The 22945-nt window shown below is 30.9% G+C and overlaps 2 protein-coding genes across 2 annotated transcripts; both read left to right on the top strand.

The window, feature by feature from the left end:
• Window positions 1-1160: 1160 nt before the first annotated feature.
• Window positions 1161-6607, top strand: LOC130805266 (oxalate--CoA ligase). Its single transcript, XM_057669958.1, has 4 exons — window positions 1161-1606; window positions 2382-3432; window positions 4923-5026; window positions 6041-6607. The coding sequence occupies exons 1-4, from the start codon at window positions 1406-1408 to the stop codon at window positions 6257-6259; spliced, it is 1575 nt and encodes a 524-aa protein (XP_057525941.1). The 5' UTR covers window positions 1161-1405; the 3' UTR covers window positions 6260-6607.
• Window positions 6608-16675: 10068 nt separating this feature from the next.
• LOC130806163 (actin-depolymerizing factor 7) lies at window positions 16676-21081 on the top strand. Its single transcript, XM_057671117.1, has 3 exons — window positions 16676-16824; window positions 19257-19516; window positions 20685-21081. The coding sequence occupies exons 1-3, from the start codon at window positions 16822-16824 to the stop codon at window positions 20833-20835; spliced, it is 414 nt and encodes a 137-aa protein (XP_057527100.1). The 5' UTR covers window positions 16676-16821; the 3' UTR covers window positions 20836-21081.
• The last annotated feature ends 1864 nt before the right edge of the window (window positions 21082-22945 follow it).

Below are 22945 nucleotides of genomic sequence, written 5' to 3'. Positions count from 1 at the left end.
TTTTTAGTAATTATGTGGTATGCACTGCCATGTATATAGCCACATAAGAAAAAAATTTCATTACTGGTCAAGCATGCATAACTTGCGTATTAACTTATCAAGATGGCGATACAAAATAAAAACAAACTAAACTCAGAATTTGATCGAACAAAAGTAATTTTGCTATATTTTTTTTATTTTTATGAATGTAACCATTATTCACATTTTTCTTTAATTTTCATCCATACCCTTTTCACCCCCAACCAATTATACTCTAACATATTGCTTTTGATAATCAAAAGCGCTTGTGCCTCAATGGATAGAGTATCTGCATATAGAGCAAAAGGTTGGGATTCGACCTCTACTGGGCGCATGTATCAATTGGGGGATTTCTTACGCGCATCTCTCTTTACCCCCTTCTTAGGAAAACGAGTATGATTTATCCGCATTTTTCAGGAAAAGGAAAACCCTTCACCCGGAGCCTGTGTTGTGCGATTGCACTCCCTTGTTTTCCTTTTGTTTCTACACTTTAGAAGTAAGAACTTTAAATAAAGTTTTCGAGAGATGTATTGAAAATAAAATCCTTATTAGAATCATCTTAATGCATAAATTTTTATTATATAATTTTTGTAACTTTTTATGATGCGTAGTTACAGATATTTAAACTCAAAATTTACTTTAAAACAAAAGCAAAAAGTAAAGTAGATAAACAAAAGTTGTAGAACAACGGAAGTACGTGTAGTTATGACAACTTTTTTTGACACAAAGTAGACTAAAGGAAGAAAAAGCTATAAGAATTAAGAATCAAACACTAAAATTTTTCAGTTCGTCTTGTATGAGACCGTCTCATCATGAAACGAACCTTTATATTAGCCTATTTTTTTAATTGATTACTTTAAGATCGTAAACAATCGTTTTAAGGTTATAAGTAATCACTCTTAAAACTATAAAAGATAATTATTTAAAAATTATAATTAATCATTTTAACGTCATAAGTGATTACTTTAAGACAAAAAATATATAATGAGTCAACCAAATAAAAACAGTCTCACCATAAGACCATCTTATCTAATAATTAGTGAAAACTTAAAAAAAAAAATATATAATATTTACTCTCCAATAAACACAAACTATAAAAACTTAAATAAATGCGTGTTTTAATGATACCTTTGCCTTCTCACCTAACGTTAAAATCCGGAATGAACCAAACTTTAAGTTAAGTACCCTTAAATTCACTTAATTAGAGGAAGATTACTTAAACCGTTAATTTCCACTAAAAACAAAATAATAAAAAATTTAAAATAATGACCCCCGTGTACCCCATATGCTTCCCACGAGTTCCTTATATATTCGCCTCTCTGTAACCTCCTAAATTCTCACATTTCTCGTTTCTCCTACACCCATCTACACCAAACTTAACCAAAAAATGGAAAGCCTAACTCTCACCGGATTATTGAAAGATATCGCCGGAAAATTCCCTTCTCGGAGAGCTATTACTGTCTCCGGAAAATTTGATATTACACACTCACGATTAGATCAATTGGTTGAACATGCCGCTAATCGCCTTGTTGCCGCCGGCGTTCTTCCAGGCCATGTAGTCGCCCTTACTTTCGCTAATACCGTCGAGGTACCGATTTTCTGTTCTCTTTTTAGTAACTTCGGAAAATTCGCTTAAAATTTTCCTAATTTCAATCTTTTAATTTTATTTCTAATTTTTTCTTCTTTTTTTTTTTTTGAAAAAACTTTATTTTTGGTAAAGTAAAGTTGTCTTTTTCTACCTGTTAAAAAATAGGTTGTCCTATTCTAAGCTATAAATTTTTTTTGACTAAAAATCCCTGTTTTATTCAAATATTGTCAAATATCTTATAGATAACCATTAATTTTGTGAATTTAATTACTATTTTTGATTAATTTTCGTAAGGATGGTTTGTTAACGTTAAGAGGGTGTGCACGTTCATGTTCGAAACTATAGATGTCCCGTGGGTGAGTGTACACCAATGGGGCCATAGGTGATTACTGGATGAATTATCACGGCCTAACATTATATTTAGTGTGACAAGACAGAATATAGTTTTGAGATAAACTCTTATTTTTCTGGTTATTTACCGACGTTCATGATAACTACAATTTAACTTAATAAATCTATATTTTAGGTTTTGAAAAAAGATTTATATTGACTATGAATTAGTGATTCACTAATAAGTAAAACAAACACTGAATTGTGAATTGTGAATTGTGATTGTAAAAATTGTTGATTGTATCGGTTATACCATAGTATCTATAAATTACTTCTATTTATTATAAAAGATTTATTTTTACTGTAATTTTAGATTCTGTGGTATTATTATAATAGTAATATGATGAAAAATTAACTGATTGAGTGATTGATTTCAAAATTGTAGTTTGTGATAATGTTTTTGGCGGTAATTCGAGTTCGAGCCACAGCAGCACCATTAAACGCAGCGTATACAGCGGAGGAATTCGAATTTTACCTTTCCGACTCAGATTCCAAACTTCTACTAACTTCCATGGAAGGAAACACAGCAGCCGAAACCGCAGCTTCCAAACTCAACATCCCTCACGTCACCGCTTGCCTCTCTTCTGCTGACTCGGACATTACCCTATCTTTAAATCAGCCAGAGTCAGACTCATTAAACTCGGTCAACTCACTTGTGAACGATCCATCCGACGTGGCACTCTTCCTTCACACCTCTGGAACCACCAGCCGTCCTAAAGGAGTCCCACTGAGTCAACTCAATTTATTCTCCTCTGTGAGGAACATTAAATCGGTGTATAAACTCACTGAGTCCGACTCGACGGTGATTGTGCTTCCTTTGTTCCATGTTCATGGATTAATGGCTGCGTTGCTGAGTTCATTAGGTGCTGGTGCGTCGATTACTTTACCTTCTGCTGGACGTTTCTCTGCGTCGTCGTTTTGGTCTGACATGAAAAAATCTAATGCCACGTGGTACACTGCTGTCCCCACAATACATCAAATCATTCTGGATCGTCATTTGAGTAAACCCGAGCCGGATTACCCGAAACTCCGGTTTATTCGGAGCTGTAGTGCTTCTTTGGCACCGGCAATATTGAACCGGCTTGAGGAGGTATTCGATGCTCCGGTTTTGGAGGCTTATGCCATGACGGAAGCAACCCATTTAATGTGTTCTAATCCGTTGCCTGAGAATGGGCCTCATAAGGCGGGTTCAGTTGGACGGCCCGTGGGCCAAGAAATGGCAATATTGGATGAAAGTGGTGTGGTTCAAGGGCCCAGATCTAAAGGAGAGGTTTGTATTCGGGGACCCAATGTTACTAAAGGGTACAAGAATAACCCGGAGGCAAACAAATCTGCCTTTCAATTCGGGTGGTTTCATACTGGTGATGTCGGATTTTTCGATGAAGACGGGTATTTACATTTGGTGGGTCGGATTAAGGAGCTCATCAACCGTGGAGGTATATATACTGCATCTCTTACACTTTTGATTGATATCATGAATTAGCTGTTACATTGTTTTGGATAGACTTCTATTAGACTTGTTAATGAGCATTAGGACACACAACTAGTAAATTTTCATGTCATTACAATTATAATAATGTTAAAGTCTTAATTTTTAAAGATTGGGGTGTTTTATGTCATTAGACGACTTTTATTTAGGTAGGGTTAGTGACGTTAAAATAGCCTACATAACGGTTAATTTTGATCGGGATTAGTTTACCGTGATGGCTTGTATTATGGACTTTGGATTACTTAACAATCCTTGTTAGATGTTGCATATAATCAATGCAGAGATAATTGTCATGGTGTACAAGAAAGAAAAAGTCTCATAAAAGGCATGACTTGCATTTATAAACTACATCCTCTGTTATATTTTGAGTGGAATGAGTATGTAAGCTTGTCAAATTTGTCAAGATTGCCTAGTTGCTTGTCAAAGTGGTAGAAATTTGAATGTAGTGTCTAATGTGTTGCATAGAAATGATGTTAGATTCTTTGTTTCCATGTCATATATCCATAAATATTCAATTAGTTGCGGCTATCCCTTGGGCCTTGACATCATCCCGTGTGCCATCTTACATGTATCATGTGTGTATGTGTAGTAGTTCTAAGTCTCCACCCATAACACTAAGAATTGGCAAATTTTGTTTTGGATAGTGACGCTATGAAGGGAAACTATCCATCTTATAATTTTAGTAAAATCTCTAAATTAACAAGTATTTCATTAAGGGGTGTTTGGTACAACGGAATGTGATTTGTGAGACTTTAAGATGAGACTTTTAAGATAAAAATTCTTATCCCTTGTTTGTTATGTTAGGGACTTGGATGAAATGATAAGAATTAAAGTCTCAACTCAGATACCACCTTCCCCCAAGACATTTTTCTTGGAGACTTTCTCAATTTTTAGTCTCATTCCCTATTATCATTTCCATTAAACAAACAAAGACTTAGACTTTTTTACCCAAAGTCCTATCCCTTGTTTGTTATATTAGGGACTTGGATGAAAGTGATAAGAATTGAAGTCTCAACTCAGATACCACCTTCCCCCAAGACATTTTTCTTGGAGACTTTCTCAGTTTTTAGTCTCATTCCCTATTATCATTTCCATTAAACAAACAAAGACTTAGACTTTTTTTACCCAAAGTCCTATTCCCTCCTTGTCATGTATTAGTCAGTAATCACTGGTGAGTCACTACATGGATGTGAACTTTGAATCACCTAATTAAGAGCTACCTAAAAATGTCACATTTTATTTGAGTAGTTTAACTAAATTTTCTTGGTCATTTAAGTAAAGTTTGTTGATGGCCTGATGGGTCACTATCTTTTCGTTCTTCAGTGAATTTACGTTCCCTTATTTGTGAATAATGCTCCACTTGGAAATCCACGTATGTAATTGTAATTGTATACTTCAACTTGACCTAAAGTTAAAAGAATACTGGAATCTTTTCAGGGGAGAAGATATCACCAATTGAGGTAGATGCAGTGCTTTTGTCTCACCCTGACGTTGCACAAGCTGTTGCTTTTGGAGTCCCTGACGACAAATATGGTGAAGAGGTAAAAACTAATTTCTATTCTTTCTTATGTTTAAGCAATAAATTACGCAAGTTGTTGTTAGTTTAATGAAAAATTGTGTGCATTTTCACGCAAAACTTAACAAAGGACTTATTTAACCATGTTTACATCATATTTATTTACACTCAATCCAAGCATGCCCTTAATGCTAAATATTTCACTTGAAATGAGGGAAATATGAGTTTTAGGCCGGTGACCTTTCTGTCACATTGGATTCTGATACCATGTCAATGAATTAATTTAACCAAAAGGTTAAATTGATGATTAAAGCCTTAGAATATGTTATAAGCCATATTATATCTGCGTACATCCGACTCTTTGTGGGACTGTGGGAGCCACACAGACACTAGAATTAGAGTAATGAAATGTTTAGTCATTTTTACTTTTGAACACCTAAAACAAATGAAAGTGGAACAGAGTCCTATGCCTCATGATGTAATTAAATAGGTGGAAGGCATGGTTAAATGAGTTTGATGTTACCTTAATCGGGTAGTCAAATTGAATAATCTGAACATAAATTGGTTATAATGGCTTCTACCGTCATTCTTTGGGGTTGGAATAATGACCTGTTTCCTGTGGTGTGATTGTGAAGGGTAAGTAATTTTATTCCGTGAATCAAAAATTTCTGTCTTTCATACTATAATCTTTCTTTTTTCTGGTGGATGGTTTAACTACACGTAGGTTGTTAATATCTTTTGTGTCTATCAAGTGCTTGACCAGTAAGGCACCATAAAAAAGTTCGACAAAAATTTGTTTGCATCATTTTATTATCCCGATAACAAGTGACTCTTATCTAGACTTCCGCCTCGTAAAGTTGGTTTAATTGATTCGAAATATTTTAGTTTAAACTTCAGTTAATGTATGATTGTGTATAAGACCTCACATAAAGACCATAATGTAGAAAATTCAAAGCTACCGAGGAGTACATGTAATCACATGAAATTCAGGGACGGTTATAGAAGTACATGGGCTTATTTCTTTTTGCCGTTTGAACAGATAAACTGTGCAATCATTCCTAGAGAAGGGGTAGAGCTTGAAGAGGAACAAGTAACAAAGTTCTGCAAGAAGAATCTAGCAGCATTCAAAGTTCCGAAAAAGGTTTTCATCGCCGATTTCCTACCAAAAACCGCAACTGGCAAGATTCAACGAAGAATCGTTTCTGAGCACTTTCTAGCCCAAATTTCGACTGCTAAAGTACCCAAATTCGGAGCTTAAGACAGCTAGGACACTACACTGATGCACCACTTTTGTTTTCATGGTGCATTGAGTCGTCTGATAATGCACAATGCAATGGACTAGTCCTGGGTTTTATTTGATCAGTACGGCCCATTGACCGATTTCGTTATCTCAAGTAACCTGTTCTTTAGACCCTTGCTCTTGTATAGATGAAGAACTGATGATGAGGGCAGTATTTGATGAATATTGTCTGATAGTTATAAAAGATTTACCACCAAGCCAATTTTAGGTGAACCAGTATAAAGAGATGTATCAGAAATATTTGTCATTTTGATGTAATGTTATTCTTACTGTTTATGCTTCAATATTAACTTTTGTTCAGAGAAATGTATTGTATGAGACCGGAAGCAACTCATTCTGGTTGCAAATACTCTGCTCATATCTATGTAGAAAATTGTGGTTTTTTTTTTTTACATGTTATGATTTGAACATTTCTTGCTATTATAGATGATAATGGGCCGATTTGGTAGAACTGAACCATGACTCGAACCACAAAGGACCCAAATTGAACTGGTCATGAATTGGGTTTGAATTCAATGGAGGTTCCTTTAATGTCCTTCCGAATGAAAGAAGATAACTAACGAAAGTTCTGAGAAAATGGCACTAGAAATTTTGTGGACAAACTATCATAATTGATTTGCATTTGCAATTACATCCTCTGATTGGGAATAGTTGCTACGGTTTTGAGTTATTACTATATTTTAGTTGAGTATTTGATTTTGAAAATGACCGCTAAAGAATTAGGAAGAAAACTATAACAATCTGTATGTAAATTTGCTTTATTTATTTACATTGAGTGTTGATTTCTAATCTATACATAGACTAGAAAAAAACTTAACATCAAACAACATAATTTAAAAATTTATTCGGTAATTATAAAGTGTTGTTTGGGATGAGAAGTAAAAATGAAATTAAAAGAAAATGCTTAGAGAAGAGTAATGATAAAGTTAAGTACTACTCCTACCTATATTAGTGAAATTTCAGACTAAAGTATCCATAAATTACTATAATAGAATAAAATAATGAAGCCACAACATCTTTCGTCAAATAAAAGAAGGTGAAATAGTGGGGACATATCTTTTGTAAGATTATTATTTTTTGTAATTAAATGAGTAAGAAAAAAAATATTTCTTTATATTTTTACTAAAGATAAAATAATAGTAGGGCTAATTCAGATTTTTTGGGAATAGTTTCCAAATATAATTTTAATAAGTAATTCGTTTAATAAATACACATAATTCTTTATGGCGGACCTAGTTAAGAACAAGGGGTTATAGCCCCATAAAACTAAAAACAAAGTAATAAGTTATTTGTAACTATGAGGAATTGAACTCACTTATTATATATAGTAATTTATGCTACAACTATTCCACTAATATTCTTTGATATACAGTCTTTTTTTATATCTTGTCATTGTTTTTACTCTATGATTTCCCTTATCCTCAATTTAATTGATTTTTCAATATTTATTAAATTTTTTTATATTATACTTTAAATGACTTTTTAAATATCTATGAAAAGTGTTTCATAATTTTGATTTAATTGATATCATTCAAAATTAACTCTCTTAGTGTAAAAAAAATCCTAAATTGAAACTTAGTTTGAGAATATATATTTCTAATTATAAACTTATAGATTATTTTGTTTTTATAATTTAAAATTGATTGGATTCATAAATGAATTATATTTTTCTACCATTATAAAATCTTTTAAATTTATTGGATTATGTGAATTGTAAAGAGACTATTACATTGGGCCTTTGGGAAAATATGTTGATTGATCTATAAAAATGAGTCTTCTTGAACTTTGATATTTGATATTTGATATTTAGGGTTTTTTGTAATTTATAAATCTCATGTTTTATTTGGTTGGTAGTAAAACTATTTATGTATGCATTTATGATAGATGTTTCATTCGTTTTTTAAATTTGCTATGCAACACTTAAAAAACTCCAATTTAAATTTTGGTTAATATTCAAATGTATATTAGTCAGTCTCTTGATATACCGTCTATCAGGCCCAGTTAATTAATTATAATGTCTATTCTTACTTTGCATATTCTTTTATGGACCGATCTAATCAGAGGTGGTCTCACAAAGAAACCGTCTCTCACAAGAATTTGTGAAGGTACAAGGTACATAAATTTACTATTTTAAGCCTCATAACCGCATCTTTCAAAAATCCTTACATTCTTAATACTGATTGAGGTGGGTCATCATCAATCGAATCACTACTGGTGACCCAAAATTCCACCGAATTCTTAAACATCGCCATCTTTTTTTTTTTATCGCCACCCCCCTTCAATGAAATGACGAATTTGTCTCTGGACTTTAAAAAATTACGAATTTGCCATCGAATCGTAAATTTTAAAAAAAACGAAAAAAGGGCCAGTCACACGAAATCCGCGAGCCCACCGCGGGTCAGTCGCACGAAACTCGCGACTCGACTGCGGCTCAGTCGCACAACTGAGCCACGGTCGAGTCGCGGGTTTCGTGCGACAAACCCGCGGTGAGCTCGCGGATTTCGTGCGACTAGCCCATTTTTTTATTTTTTTTCCTTTTTTTATGAATAATTATTATTAATTTTATTTATATTATTATTGTTATTATTATTATTATTATTATTATTGTTATTATTATTATTATTATTATTATTATTATTATTTTTATTTTTATTATTATTATTATTGTTATTATTATTATTATTATTAAATTTTTATTTTTGTTTTAATTATTATATTTAATTTATTTTTTTAAATATTATTATTATTATTATTATTATTATTATTATTATTATTATTATTATTATTATTATTATTAACTTTTTTATATTCTTTTAAATATTATTTTTATTATTTTTGTTGGTGATGTTGTTGTTGTTGTTATTGTTATTGTTAGTAAATTTTTCTTTAATTTTATTTTTAAATATTGTTTTTGTTATTAGTGTTATGATTATTATTATTATTGTTTGTGTTATTATTGTTATGATTATTATTAATGTTATTATTTTGTTAATATTATTATTATTATTATGATTATTGTTAATTTAGAAAATTAATTACAATAATAATAATAATAATAATAATAATAATAATAATAATAATAATAATAATAATAATAATAATAAATATGTTCTTACATTATATTTGTTGATAATGATTAGATAAATATTGTTGTTGCTAATTAATTATTGTCTTTTGTTTATGTGGTTAATTTAACGTAATGTTTGATTATGTTTATTTATTAATAATAGTTAATTAAATTATCAAAAATTGTAGTAAATGGCTGGTACTCACGGGAAAGGAAAGGTTTTTTTAGAAACTTGCTGAGCGGGAATAGTTCTAGGCCTACCCTGCTCATAGGGGACCCTCATGAGAGGGGGGTGACGGGTTCTACTAGGAAGACTAGGCAGGAAGAGGCTGCGAGACATAGTGAGCCCAATAGTCGAATACGCTGAACCAAGTGCGTACTCGTTTTGATGACCAGGCTAGCAGCCTCCAGAGTAGTTGGGGGGTTTCTAGTAATGATGATAATGATGTTGATGATGTTCAATACCAAGGTCTTGATCTTCGCCCAGTGGACTGGACTGTTGTCCGAGGGCCCAACGGGAGATTCACACGTGCTGGCCCTAGTTCTTCAGGCGCATCTGAGCGTGCCGGACATAGTCTCGTTGATAATGAGCCGCCACGGGAGAGCAGGCGCTCACAGTCCGCTGGAACGGACTGGTTAATCACATCGCCCCAGCCCGGGGGCCCACAGATATGTGTCTGATACCCAGCTATGGTGGGCACATAGCTAAAGTTATTTTTGACGGCTCTGAGCATATGCCTCCGGTTCTGGAATGCCGTAGTAGAAAGAAGCCGTTGGAGGCGATCATCAGACTGCGGGATATAACCGATGCGCTTTACGATGTTCTCCCTGCTACTCCCCTTGGTCGGAACCGTACGTTATGGACCAGCACATCGACTGTGCTTTGATATCGGCCTTCGTGGAGAGGTGGCAGCCGGATACGAACACCTTCCACATGCCATGGAGGGAGATGACGATTATGTTGCACGACGTGCGATGCATATTGGGCATAGGTATTGAAGGTTCTCTACCGGCTGAGCCTTCTGAGGGGGAGTGGTAGGTCGGTATTACTAATCTGTTTGGGGAGCCCATGTCCGAGCTACGACGGAAAGGGATATTCACTAGCGGTTGCGTCAACATTGCTGAAGTGATGCAATTGTGTCATCGGTCCCAGGCTATGGAGATCCAGTCGACAGCCTACTACATGGCTATTGTCGGCTCTACCCTGCTGGCGGATAAGACCAGAACCGGCATGCGTCCTCACCCGATACTTGCCGTCAACATCGATCAGGATGAGATCGCCTGGGGTGAGGTGATGCTGGCCTACATGTATTGCCAACTGGGAATGGCATCTAGGGCTGGTTGCAAAACCATTGCGGGTTGCCTCACATTGCTCCAGACATAGATTTACGAGTACTTTCCCCCCTTCATTTGGATAGAGGTAGGATTTGCAACTAATAATCTGCTCAATCCCCTTTCATTATTCAAGTCTGTCTAGACCACGTAATTAAGATCTTTGACCATATAAAGACAGTGTTGAAGGGGAGTCCTACCCTCCTTATTGATTGCCTAGCATTATAAATCTGATTCATACTAGTAAAAAAATCAGGAAAATTTTCTCTAATAGAAGTCATGATAAAGGTCGGTTGCATGCCGGTTGCACTAAGCTGTCGTATGTGCTCCCAAATATCTACATTGATCCTATTTTCCCTTATATGACCATCTTTGTACACTAAGAACGGGTGGTTATGTCTTCCTTTTTCACTAGGACACACCCTTACCGTCCAAGGTCTTTCTCCTGGTTTACGACTACTTGCTACAATAAAAAAATTTACACCCACAACTTCTACTTTTAGAACCAGGTCGGGCAACATTATCTAGATTATGTAAATCACCCCTAATATTATCATAGCGGTGACATCTTAAATACACACTAACTCTAGAACGTCCTTCTTCTAGAACGTCCTTCTTTTTGTTTATAGCAAGCACGTGTAAATTGAAAACCAATTGTTATTGCTATCGCATCGGCCCAACTATGTAATTCATCTAAGAAATCAAATTCCCTATCCGTAACAAATCTATCGGAGTAATCTAAGTTGTCTCCTAAGTTTTCAAAGTCCTGCAAATTTGAAATATGAAACAAACCATACATTAGGTCATTAAAAAATTATACAAACAAACATTAATAATAAAAACATTCAATAATAAATAAAAATTATAAATTACTTTAATAATTAATATTAAAATAATAACAATACAAAAAAATATGATAAAATAATTGTAATAATAATAATAAATAATAAGAAAATAATAATAATAACATATAATTATAAATTATTTAAATAAATTAAACAAAATAAGGGTTGTTACAATAATAGTAATGTTAATAATATAAATTACTTACATTAATAATAATAATAACAATAATAATAACAAAAATTAATAATAATAATAATAATAATACTAAAAATAATAATAATAATAATAATAATAATAATAATAATAATAATAATAATAATAATAATAATAACAATAATAAAAAAATACAAATAATATTAATAATAATAATAATATTATAATAATATTAATAATAATATTAATAATAATAATTTACAAAGACGTATAATAATTTAAATAATAATGTAAATAATAAAAAAAAGAAAAAAAAACCAGTCGCACAAAAATCGCGAGCAGATCACGGTGGAGTTGCACAAATCGTGCGAGTGGACCACGGTGGAGTCGCACAAAACGTGCGAGTGGACCACGGTCCAATCGCATGTTTTGTGCGACTGAACCGTGGTCCACTCGCACGTTTTGTGCGACTCAACCATGGTTCACTCGCCCAGTTTTTGCGACTTCCTTTTTTTTAAAAAAAAAACACCGATTCAAATCGATTAAAGTACGTACCGGATCCGATATAGTCGCTTTCGTTAGCCATAGTTAATCGATTCCAACTAACAGCTTGTTTAAAACCGAAGAACGTTTTTAGAGAGTTTTTAGGGAGATAGTATCGTGTTTGAATTCGTATATCATACAAGGGTGCGTCTGAAAATTCAATATGTATAGAGTCGTGATAAAAATATTCGGGATTACGTTTAAACTTTAAATTTAATGTTTTTAAAGTGATAATAGTATTATTAAGTGCGATTTACATTTGTTAAGCAAATTTTAAGTCTAGGAACAAATTTGTAATTTCATTAGGAGGATGACGATAAAATAAAAAGGGCAGCGATATATAACTAATGCGCAAATTCCATTTTATCATCAATCCAATCACATTCAAGTTTTCCCTTTTCTTTCTAAACACCAAAAATCAATGCTAACCACACAATTTAATGAAAACAAGCCACACAATTTTCTATGCGCACTACTTGAACTTTTATTTGTGCTGTGTTCTAACCTCTTGTATTGGTCTCGTGAGCTCAACTATGTGGCCTATAGAATTCACCCTCTAAAAGTCTAATGACCCTAATTTGATTTCCACCATACCAAATATAGTTCCAAATGCATCTTCCAAACTGTAAATAACATCAAAAGTCAAAAATATACTTCCAAACTGTTAATGACCTCAAAATTACATATAGTAATCTAGGCTAAATCATACATTCATACTAACGCAGAACGATTCATAACTTGTGTCCTTTAACAATCGAATCAAAATCTTGGTTAATAGAAATCTAAAAGCCATTGTCATGGTCCATATTACCATAACTACTTTTTTATACTAATGGTTGTAAATTATCATTGCATAGTACGGATTGTATAATTAGTTATTGGTGACAACCTTACCGGTGTTTGTTTTTGATTGAAGGTTGTTTGAATTCGTTAGTTGCATTTTCATGTAATTAAGAAACGTGAATTATTTAGGATGTTTTATAGTTGTTGATTGATAGGTTGAGTTTCATGTAAATAAGAAGTGTAAATTATTAGGGATGTTTGTAGTTGCTTATTAGCAGGTTTAGTTAACCTGTTTGACTAATGATTGTGTAATTGAATATTTTTGTTAGCTATTAAGCTAATTGTATGAATTAAGTACAATTAATGAAGATGTTGAATGAAAATAAGTTGTCGGCCTTTAGCTAGTTATTTAAGAAAAAATGAGTTAAAAATCCAAAAGAAATTGAAGTGTATCAGTTTTTTTGATTTTGTTTAAATCTAAGTTTTTTAGTTGGAAAGTCATTTACCAAATGAGTGAATAGGCTTTTGACCAAAAGTAAAAGTCAAAAGTCAACCAACAAGTGTCAAATATGAAACGTGGTCAAAATTGAAAGAAGCCACATAAAATTGATATGGTCAACTAGGTAATCTAATTTGGACACTTGGGGGCGCGGGTTAACGTAACTATTGTCAAATAATTTTGAGTTGAATTTAATTGTAGTAAAAATTTACAAATTTAAGGAGATAATTGGTATGTTGGATAAATGAAATAAATATTTTAGTTATGTGAATGATGTTAAAAAAAAAGAGAGATATTCATACCATAAATTTACAAATGTAACTAAACTTAGTATTCATATTGTGTTACATTATAGGGTCGCATTAGTGTGGATCATGTGTAGTAAAGTGTCATGCCTTTAAATGGGCTAGAGAACTTCAATTTATTTAGGGATGCATGCCCTATGTTTTAGATCATTTCACCGTGGGCCATTTATAATGACAGGTCATAGAACCATATTCGTCTTGTCCATGTGCCGACCTAACCCTTGCCATGCTTAGTGCCCATGTTTAGTCCTAACGGAAACCTTTCCGTGGAAAAATGGGCCAGACACCTTGAATTTATTTTGGACCATGCGCTATGTTTTATGAAGTTCATTATCTTCCCATCCTTGTCTTGTTTTGCCTCTCTTAAGCTCTTAGCCCATCTAAGTAGACCATACCACCCCCAAATATATATACTCTTATTGGGTTTGGAAAATGGTACACTGAATGACCCAACTTGAGATGTCTTGGATCTTTACGGACATATTTTATACTACAAATTATTGTATAAGACAGTATTATTGTAAAAAGCACCCCATACAAGAGTTAAATAACCCAATTAATACCAATTATGAGTATATAAACTTTTTGTATTGAAAGCATCTTAATGAGAGATGATCTCTCATAAAAGTAATCGATTTTATATGATTACTTCCTCTCTCCCAAAATGTGCTTAAGGGCCGATCTTTATGGACATAATAAAATCAAACACAATTGAATTAATTATAAGGAAATAGTAGACATTAAAGTTAAAGTGATGTGATAAATTAAACCCTAATCTATGTCAGAATCAAAAACATCTTAATCAAATTCGAATTATTAAGTTTTATCTCAGTTGATGTATATATTGCTCTTTTTAAGTACGATCATGATTTCAATTCTTATTTTCTTTTCGAGCCCTTCCATTCTTTGTACTTAAAAATGTATAATTCAACTCGGAGGAACATGCCTAAACCCTTTAAAGCAATTAGGGTCGTATCAAGGTTCAAGGCCCGCTTTTTTCAAAGACAGTTAAGTTTGAAAAAGGCTACTCCAACCCCTAGTTTCAGCCCACTTACACTCTCATTGAGCTAAGTATTGCCCGAACAAAAGAAGTATTGTTAATTCCATTATAAGAGGTGATGATCACACTCTACTTCAAATAAATTTGCTCTACGAGAGTTATTTTATTCAGAGTTATTGAAATTAATCCGATTAACTAAAAAAGGAGTATAATTTGGTCGATCTTGAAATAATTTGCATATAAAAATCAAACTAAATTGTCAAAAAATCTAATTATCAACATATATATACAAGAATCGAAATTAACCAGATTCAAGATATTATTTTTGAAATTCGAACACATGTATATATGCCTATAAATTCCCATCCATCGTAATTGAAAGGGAAAGTTCAACCGACAAATTTCAAAGTGTTAGAAAACTATTTATGTTTTATATTTTTTTGAGCCTTACAAGATTTTTCAACTTTGATGTTTATTCATTAACTTATATTTTCTAATAAATTGTTCAAAAGTAAATGAAATATTTACTCTGATATGAAGAGTAAGACTACATGTGTGTTCGTTTTTCTAGTGTTCGGTTTTCCACTTTGGGTTTGAATCTAATAAGAACACGAGATGGCTGATAAGAGCAATTGACGGTGTTTGTCAAATAGTTGATAGTTTAGAACAACTAATTTGATTAGTTGATTTTATTAACTAATTGGACCAACTATTTTTAATAGTTGATTGTTAAAAAGTGTGTGGTAAAATATAACTGATCGTTAAAAGCTGATTAGTGTAAAAATATCGATAAGGACATAATAAATTTATTATAATATGTATACTTTTATTAACAAACTATTAGTGAACTATTAGTATTCAAATAAATGTATAAAAAATAATTTAAATGTTTAGGGATAGTTGCCATGGGTGTTGTAGTTGCCACGGGTGAAGTTGTGGTGGTATGATGTGCTTGTAAGGGCGTGGTAGAATTAACATGATAAGTAAGATTGGAGATATTAGAAATGGGGGTATTGTTGTCAAAAAGTATGGGAATTAATTGATTCAAGCTAAATACGCTGGGTTTTCCAACAAGTTGAAAATTAGCTTATTATTCTCAATAAGCTTTTTGAATAAGCTATTTTACCAAATACTATTTTAGTTTGTTTGTCTTCTCAACAAGCTAAATCACACGATCAACTGAAACTTGTCCAATTATCACTTTTACTAAACACCCCCAATATTTATAAAAAAGAAAAGAAATGGCTAGCTAGATGATAAGAAAATTATTATTACATTAGTGTATTATTTTTGTATCTTTTTCCATTTCAATTTGCATTACAATTTATTTTAGTCTGTCTTATTAATTTAATAATTTTGTATCTTTTTTTATTTATGATTTCATTCTCTTTCTTTTAATTTCATTTAAAAACTTATTATTATTTTTATCTTAACCACTCATTTATGTTATCTATTAATTTTTTTTCACATATAAAAATTTGGGGAATAAAGGGAGTATTTTTTGTAGAGACTATCATTAAAATCATCATTTATAAGTCAATTTTGCAAAATACCCAAAGGAAAAAAGTGCAAATAATTTTTTCACAGTCAAAAGGAAAAATATTAAAAAAATTTAATCAAGAGAAGGTGGTAGAACGTGCTTTGTTACCACAGACGTGTAAACAAGAACATTCGTCGTAGACATGATCAATCTTCTAATTATTTTTGCATACTCAAATATCTTCAATTTAATTCCATTTATTTAATTATTTATCATTTATCAAATTATTTATTTTCTTATTTTAAATAATATAAATATAATTTTGATTCTTGTCATTGTCCGCAACTTTCTGCTGTCTCTAAAAACTCACCCATTCATTGTTAGCCTTTATTCAAGGATCTCTTTCTCTATCTTCCTATCTCATTCTCTCTCTTTATTCTTCATCATTTCTCAAAACTAATCTTCTCCTCTTTCTATCAATTGTTTGGCAAACGCAACAAATTTGCTACAAAATGGTATGTTTTCTTATTTCTTATATTCATGCAAATAACCTTATGATCTTATAGTTTATATTTTAGTTGTTGCTTTGCTTGATCAATATATATGTTTATGAAAGAATATGTGAAATATATATTTTCTCTCATTTTTTAATATGTCATAAATGGTAATCAATAAAGCTATTATTGCATCCTTTTCATTATACTTGCTATATTTAACTTTTTATGCAACCTAATACAATATTTTGATTATTTATATATTGGATTATGCATATATATATAACAATAAATGATAAAAATTTAGTATTATGAAAATATGCGATTGGACAATTCGAACAAAATCCTACATACTTGATTATATTTTTTTCTTATGCATTAGTGTTCTTATATAAAATAAGCTTAAATGATGAATATTGTCAACAATCATGATATAGCAAATATATCAGAACCGAGGAGGTATAATTTATATTTGAAATTAGCATCAATATAAAAAAATAAACACGTTTGAAACTCAAAATTTTCAGAGATAATCTAGACTTAGATCTATTTAAGTCATGATTCAAGTTATTTAATTAAAAATCTATTATCATTCATATTGAATCATATAATGTGTATATAGCATTGAAACTTTAGGATGTGAATTTATGTCATACTTCTCACCTTCTAAAATAGCAAGTATAATCAAAGGAAATACGTATTATCGAAGAGTTGATCAAAAGTTGTATGCATACATGTTAACTTTTTAAGAAATCAACATTTATCAAACAATTTGATTAATTTATATAGTTTTTTTTGATTTTGTCTTTTAGCTCTTAGTTGTGACCATAATTTTAAAACATTAAATGCTATGAGAACCTTTCTTATGGTATTTGACCAAATCAATTATAAAAGGAAACTATTTCTAGTTCCATTCTAATATGTAAATTTAAAGAAGTAAATATTATTACTTTAAAAAAAATTTTGTTAAACGCTTTAAAGTATTTTATATACTCTAATGTGATTATGTCCTCTTCATGTATGTGCAAAATATTACACTTAAAATAATTAGGGTGGATGAGATTAAATTATGAATTCTTGTTATGTTGACCTCTCATACTGTGTCAAAGAATTAACTCAATTAAAATTTTAAGCTGATAATTAACACTTTATAATATGTTATATGTTATGTACTCTTAATCTCTAATATGTCATATGTATAAACAAAAATGATACACAATAGAAGCTAAATATACAATTAATATCAAGAAGAACAAGTTAGCGATCAATTTGAAAACTGTATTACTAAATAGAAAACAAATAGTTACGGAGTAGGAGTGTTTTTGTAAGAGCATCTATCAATTGTCATTTGTAAAAATGTAATTAAGCATTTTTAAGTTCAACCCAAGATAAATATTTAAGGGGATAAAAAAAATCAAATTAATGTAACAAATATAATTAGAGTTGCAAATATAATTAATTATTGAAATAATTGTGATAGAGGTAGATAGAGAGTGAATTAAAAAAGATGAATAGGATTTTCCTCATTTGTGGTAAAGAATTCCTCTACCCTCCCATAGGGTAAATTTATACCCCAAAGTAAGGGAACTAGTTGGTATTTTCTCCATTTTTCATTACCTTTTATTTAATTCTTTCACCTTTCTAACTACCAAATTCCTTTTATCATCTATCTAACTAACATTGTTTTCCTAATTTGACTTTTATTTAACCCCTTAAATATTTGCTCTCAATCCAAGCGATCCCTTAAAATGAAACTTTTCATATGCAATGTAATAAAGCATACTTATTAGACTTTTATACATAGTAGTTTTTTCCTTTCATTATACTTGTTATATTTGACATTTTACGTAATTTAATTTTTTATTTGATTATATATATTGTTTATACTAAAAATTCTAAAAAGTTAATTTTATAAAAGTATGCAATTAAACTCAAAAAAAATTTCATTTGACTATATGTTTTCTTACACATTTAGCCGCAATAAATAAAATAAGCTCGAATGATGAATAGTCTCAATAGTTGTAATGTAACAAGTATTTCATAACGAAAGAAGTAATACATTTTGTATAATGTCATTTAATCATATATATATAGTATATGTCACAGACCAACTCAACCAAAAGCTTAAATTGATGGTTGAGGTCCCAGGATATGCTATATACTCTAACACGCCTCTTCACACGAGAGCCCTTGGTCTAGAAGGGTGGATGCAACACAAGCATTTCTCAAACCTAACGTTAAATATTCCACATTAAATGAGTTAGGGGTAGTTGAGATTTGAATTCGTGACTTCTTATGACGTTGACTCTAATACCATGTAAAGAAACTTAATCAAAAGTTTAAGCTAATTATAGTTGAGGCTCGAAAATATATTATATATTCTAACCATATATAAACTTAGAATGCTAATTATATATGTTGTGTTACATATATGATAATAAAAAAAACAATAGGCGAACGCTGCGTCAGGAATGGCTGTGGATGATGAGTGTAAGCTAAAGTTTCAAGAGCTAAAAGCAAAAAGATCATACCGATTTATTACCTTTAAGATTGAAGGCCAACAAGTGGTGGTTGATAAGTTTGGGATGCCAGATGAGACCTACGATGATTTTACCAACTCTTTGCCTGCTGATGAATGTCGTTATGCCGTTTTCGACTTCGATTTCACCACCGATGAGAACTGCCAGAAGAGTAAGATCTTCTTCATTGCCTGGTACGTATCTTTTCACTGCTCGATTCATTCTCGCTCTTTTTAATTTTTATTTACGTACGTTGATTATAAATTTATGTATCTAATGCTCGGCATAGGCCTGCTTGACTGATTTGATTAAAAACACTATTTATATGAACACAGAGTAGATGTCGACTTTACCAACACCTATGTGGAGGGAAATGTTCGGTCCATACTATAGTATTAATTTCTTAAATACGTCCCCACTAGGGCTTCAAAAAGCAAAACACATGTATTGTTTTGATAAAGTATACACTCTATACATCACGCGGTTGAGACTTTAGGATATATTTGTTAAATAATGTAATCTAGAAAAATCTAGAGAGTAATGTATCAAGAAGTAAGTAAAAAAAATTCTATGATATCCTAGAACTATCTAGACTAACACCCTAAAGCTAATAGTCTAGAACTATTATTGTTTTGATAAAGTATACACTCTATACATCACGCGGTTGAGACTTTAGGATATATTATGTACGCTATCATATTACCATACCAACTACCAAGAGTGTTGCTTGAGATTGTTTCACTTCTTTGTCAAAATATTATCTCAACCAAAGTTCTTAAGATTGTAATTGAAGTCCGAAAATATGCTATGAGTTCAAATCTCTTTCAAAGTTCATGCTAATAAATTTACTTAAAAGGAAAAATAAATGAGACTTAAACTCATAACTTAAGTATCTAATATCATCTCAAAATTCCATTTTATCCTAAAAATTAATCTTATGGTAGGAGCCTTAATATATGCTATATAATCTATCAACTTGTTTCTATACAAAAATATTGTTTCTATTAGCTAGACCTCTTAAAATCCTGCCTAGGAAGATGTTAGAGTATATTATATATTTTGGAGTTACAACCATCAACTTAAATTTTAGGTTGAATTGATGTCTTGAAAGGTATTTGAAACCAACGTAATAAGATGTCTTAGTTTGCATCACACCCTTTCCTCATTAAAAGTGGATTATTTCTCGTCAGATTTGAGGAGAAACTATGTTAGAGTATATATACCATATTCTAGAGCCACAACCATTAGCTTCAGCTTCAGGCTGAGATGATTCCTTGACACATGAATTGTTTAATGACATTGTAATAATAAAATGTTATTGTTTATTTATTCAAAAATGAATAACATTTACATTAAAAATAGGTCTCCAGACACATCAAGGGTAAGAATGAAGATGGTGTATGCAAGCTCAAAGGATAGGTTCAAGAGAGAACTTGATGGGATTCAAGTTGAATTACAAGCAACAGATCCAAGTGAAATGAGCTTTGATATCATTAAATCGCGAGCATTATAATTAAGCAACGTCATTGAGCATAGTTGACAACTATTCTCACTTAATCATCGAGTTTAATTTGCTAATTCTATTTTGTTGCTCTTTATTTGTGACTTGATAAGCATTGTTGCTTAAAAAAAAAAAAGAAAAACTAATAGGGTTCAAAATGTTTTTTCATTATTGTTTTCAGAAACAAAATTTTAAAAATGCAAAGATGTAACATTATGTTATGCACTTTATTCATTTTATGTTATATCGATTGTGTATGTGTTATTTTGTGTTGCATGAAGATTGTTATTAATTAGTTTGATCGAATTGATCAAATGAAACTTTACATGCATGAATTTTTACAATATACTATCAGTTTAAACTTTTAATTTAGTTGGTTCCTTAATACTCACTCTCCATGTATATTTTGGTAGGATCACATTAAAAATCTGGTTATTTTTGTCGATTTTGATCACAAGTCGGGTAGCCAATCGCCTAGGGCCTTTAGATATAAGGGGCCTCAAATATTAAATGGTGTTATTCAGACCCAATTTCGAGCAACATTTTTTAAGTGATTTATTTATAAATGTTTTTATATTTGAAGTAATTTAGAATATAATGTTACAATACATTTTTTCTTGAATTATTTTTCTTGAAGTTAAAATTTTTTTATCTAAATAAAGGACCTCATTTTAAAGACATCACAAAAATAAAAATAAGGAATCTAAAATCTTTGATCCGGATAAACATGTCAAATTTTCAAGCAATTCTATGACCCAAAGATCATAAGCATAAAACACAAAATGAAAAGCTTTATTTAAAACCAGCTTGCATGTTTGCCCAATTCATGGAATTCTTGTATATTCACCGTCAATATATTTTTATTGGACTAGACACACAGTCTCAGGGGTGTTTACAATGAAGAATAAAAAGAAATTAAAAAGGGTTAAGTAAAAAAAATAGTATTAATAACTGTTAAATTTATTGATTATATGTCATTAATATGGTAAGGAAAATACCAATTAAGTGATTTTCCTTTTTCTTGTAACTCCTAATAAAAAATAAGAGGAAGCAAAACATGGTAATGATTAGCCCAAAGAAATGGAATGACTTAAAATTGTTTTATATCAAACAATAAGTAATGAGATGCATTAACTCATGTCATTACCGATTCTGAAAATATTTATACCAAACAGTTCAAAGGGTTAACTTATAATTTTAAAGTAATTAATTATAATGTTAAAGTGATCACTAACGGTGTAAATTAAAAATAATTACTTTTTATAATTTTAAAGTGATAACTTATATAGCCTTAATTAAGTGATTGATTACAATCATACACTTCAAGTAACTAATAATAGCATTAAAGTGATCACATACAAATTTAAACATATCACTTTTTATAGTTTTTAAATGATTATTTATAACATAAAGTGATTACTTACTATTCTAAAGTGATTACTTCTAAAAATTAAATTGATTGATTATATGAACCCGTCTCAAGATAAAACGATCTCATATAAAACTTGTTATCTTTATACATATGTCAAATTTTTTTCCAACAAATAAATTTTCAACCTTACAATTTACGTTAATTTCTGTTTAACACTATTAAATTCATTTGTTTATTTAATTCATTTATGTTTACGTACTTCTATTGTTAGTAATCTAGAAAACAGACCCTTCACATGGGGTCTTATGTCATGATCATGCCTATTTTTTAATTATACTAGGTATTTACCTATGCTATGCACGGCATTCAAAAAATTTTGTTATAACAGATTTATAAATTGTAATATATTTTTAACCAATCTTGCTAAATTATAAAAAAGGGGTTTAAGTTATGAACGGGTCGGAATCAAATAATAACGACACATGTATGTATATTACTATATAAGTAACAATACATATTTATATTTAAATTTAAGGAAAAATTACCTTGAATAATACAATCTTTTGTTAATTTTCCTACAATAATACCAACTATAGATTAACCATAAATAATACCAACTTAGGAAGGTTTTTTCCTAGAATAATATCAACTTTAGTTTATTAACTAATTTACCAATTTTTTTTGTCTTATAATCACCTATAGTTTGATTTATAACATGTTAGAGATTTTCTAGAAAAATACCCATTTAAG

This window comes from Amaranthus tricolor, chromosome 2 (assembly GCF_026212465.1).
Source record: "Amaranthus tricolor cultivar Red isolate AtriRed21 chromosome 2, ASM2621246v1, whole genome shotgun sequence".
Classification (NCBI taxonomy): domain Eukaryota; kingdom Viridiplantae; phylum Streptophyta; class Magnoliopsida; order Caryophyllales; family Amaranthaceae; genus Amaranthus; species Amaranthus tricolor.
This window is presented reverse-complemented; position numbering and strand designations above follow the sequence as displayed.

What these genes read in the sequence shown, in the direction of transcription:
- LOC130805266 (XM_057669958.1), top strand. Translation starts at nt 1,406, where the DNA reads ATGGAAAGCCTAACTCTCACCGGATTATTGAAAGATATCGCCGGAAAA. An exon ending in CTTTCGCTAATACCGTCGAG is followed by an intron (nt 1,607 to 2,381) that starts GTACCGATTTTC and finishes TCAAAATTGTAG; the next exon opens with TTTGTGATAATGTTTTTGGC. An exon ending in GGAGCTCATCAACCGTGGAG is followed by an intron (nt 3,433 to 4,922) that starts GTATATATACTG and finishes GAATCTTTTCAG; the next exon opens with GGGAGAAGATATCACCAATT.
- LOC130806163 (XM_057671117.1), top strand. An exon ending in AAGATCTTCTTCATTGCCTG is followed by an intron (nt 19,517 to 20,684) that starts GTACGTATCTTT and finishes CATTAAAAATAG; the next exon opens with GTCTCCAGACACATCAAGGG.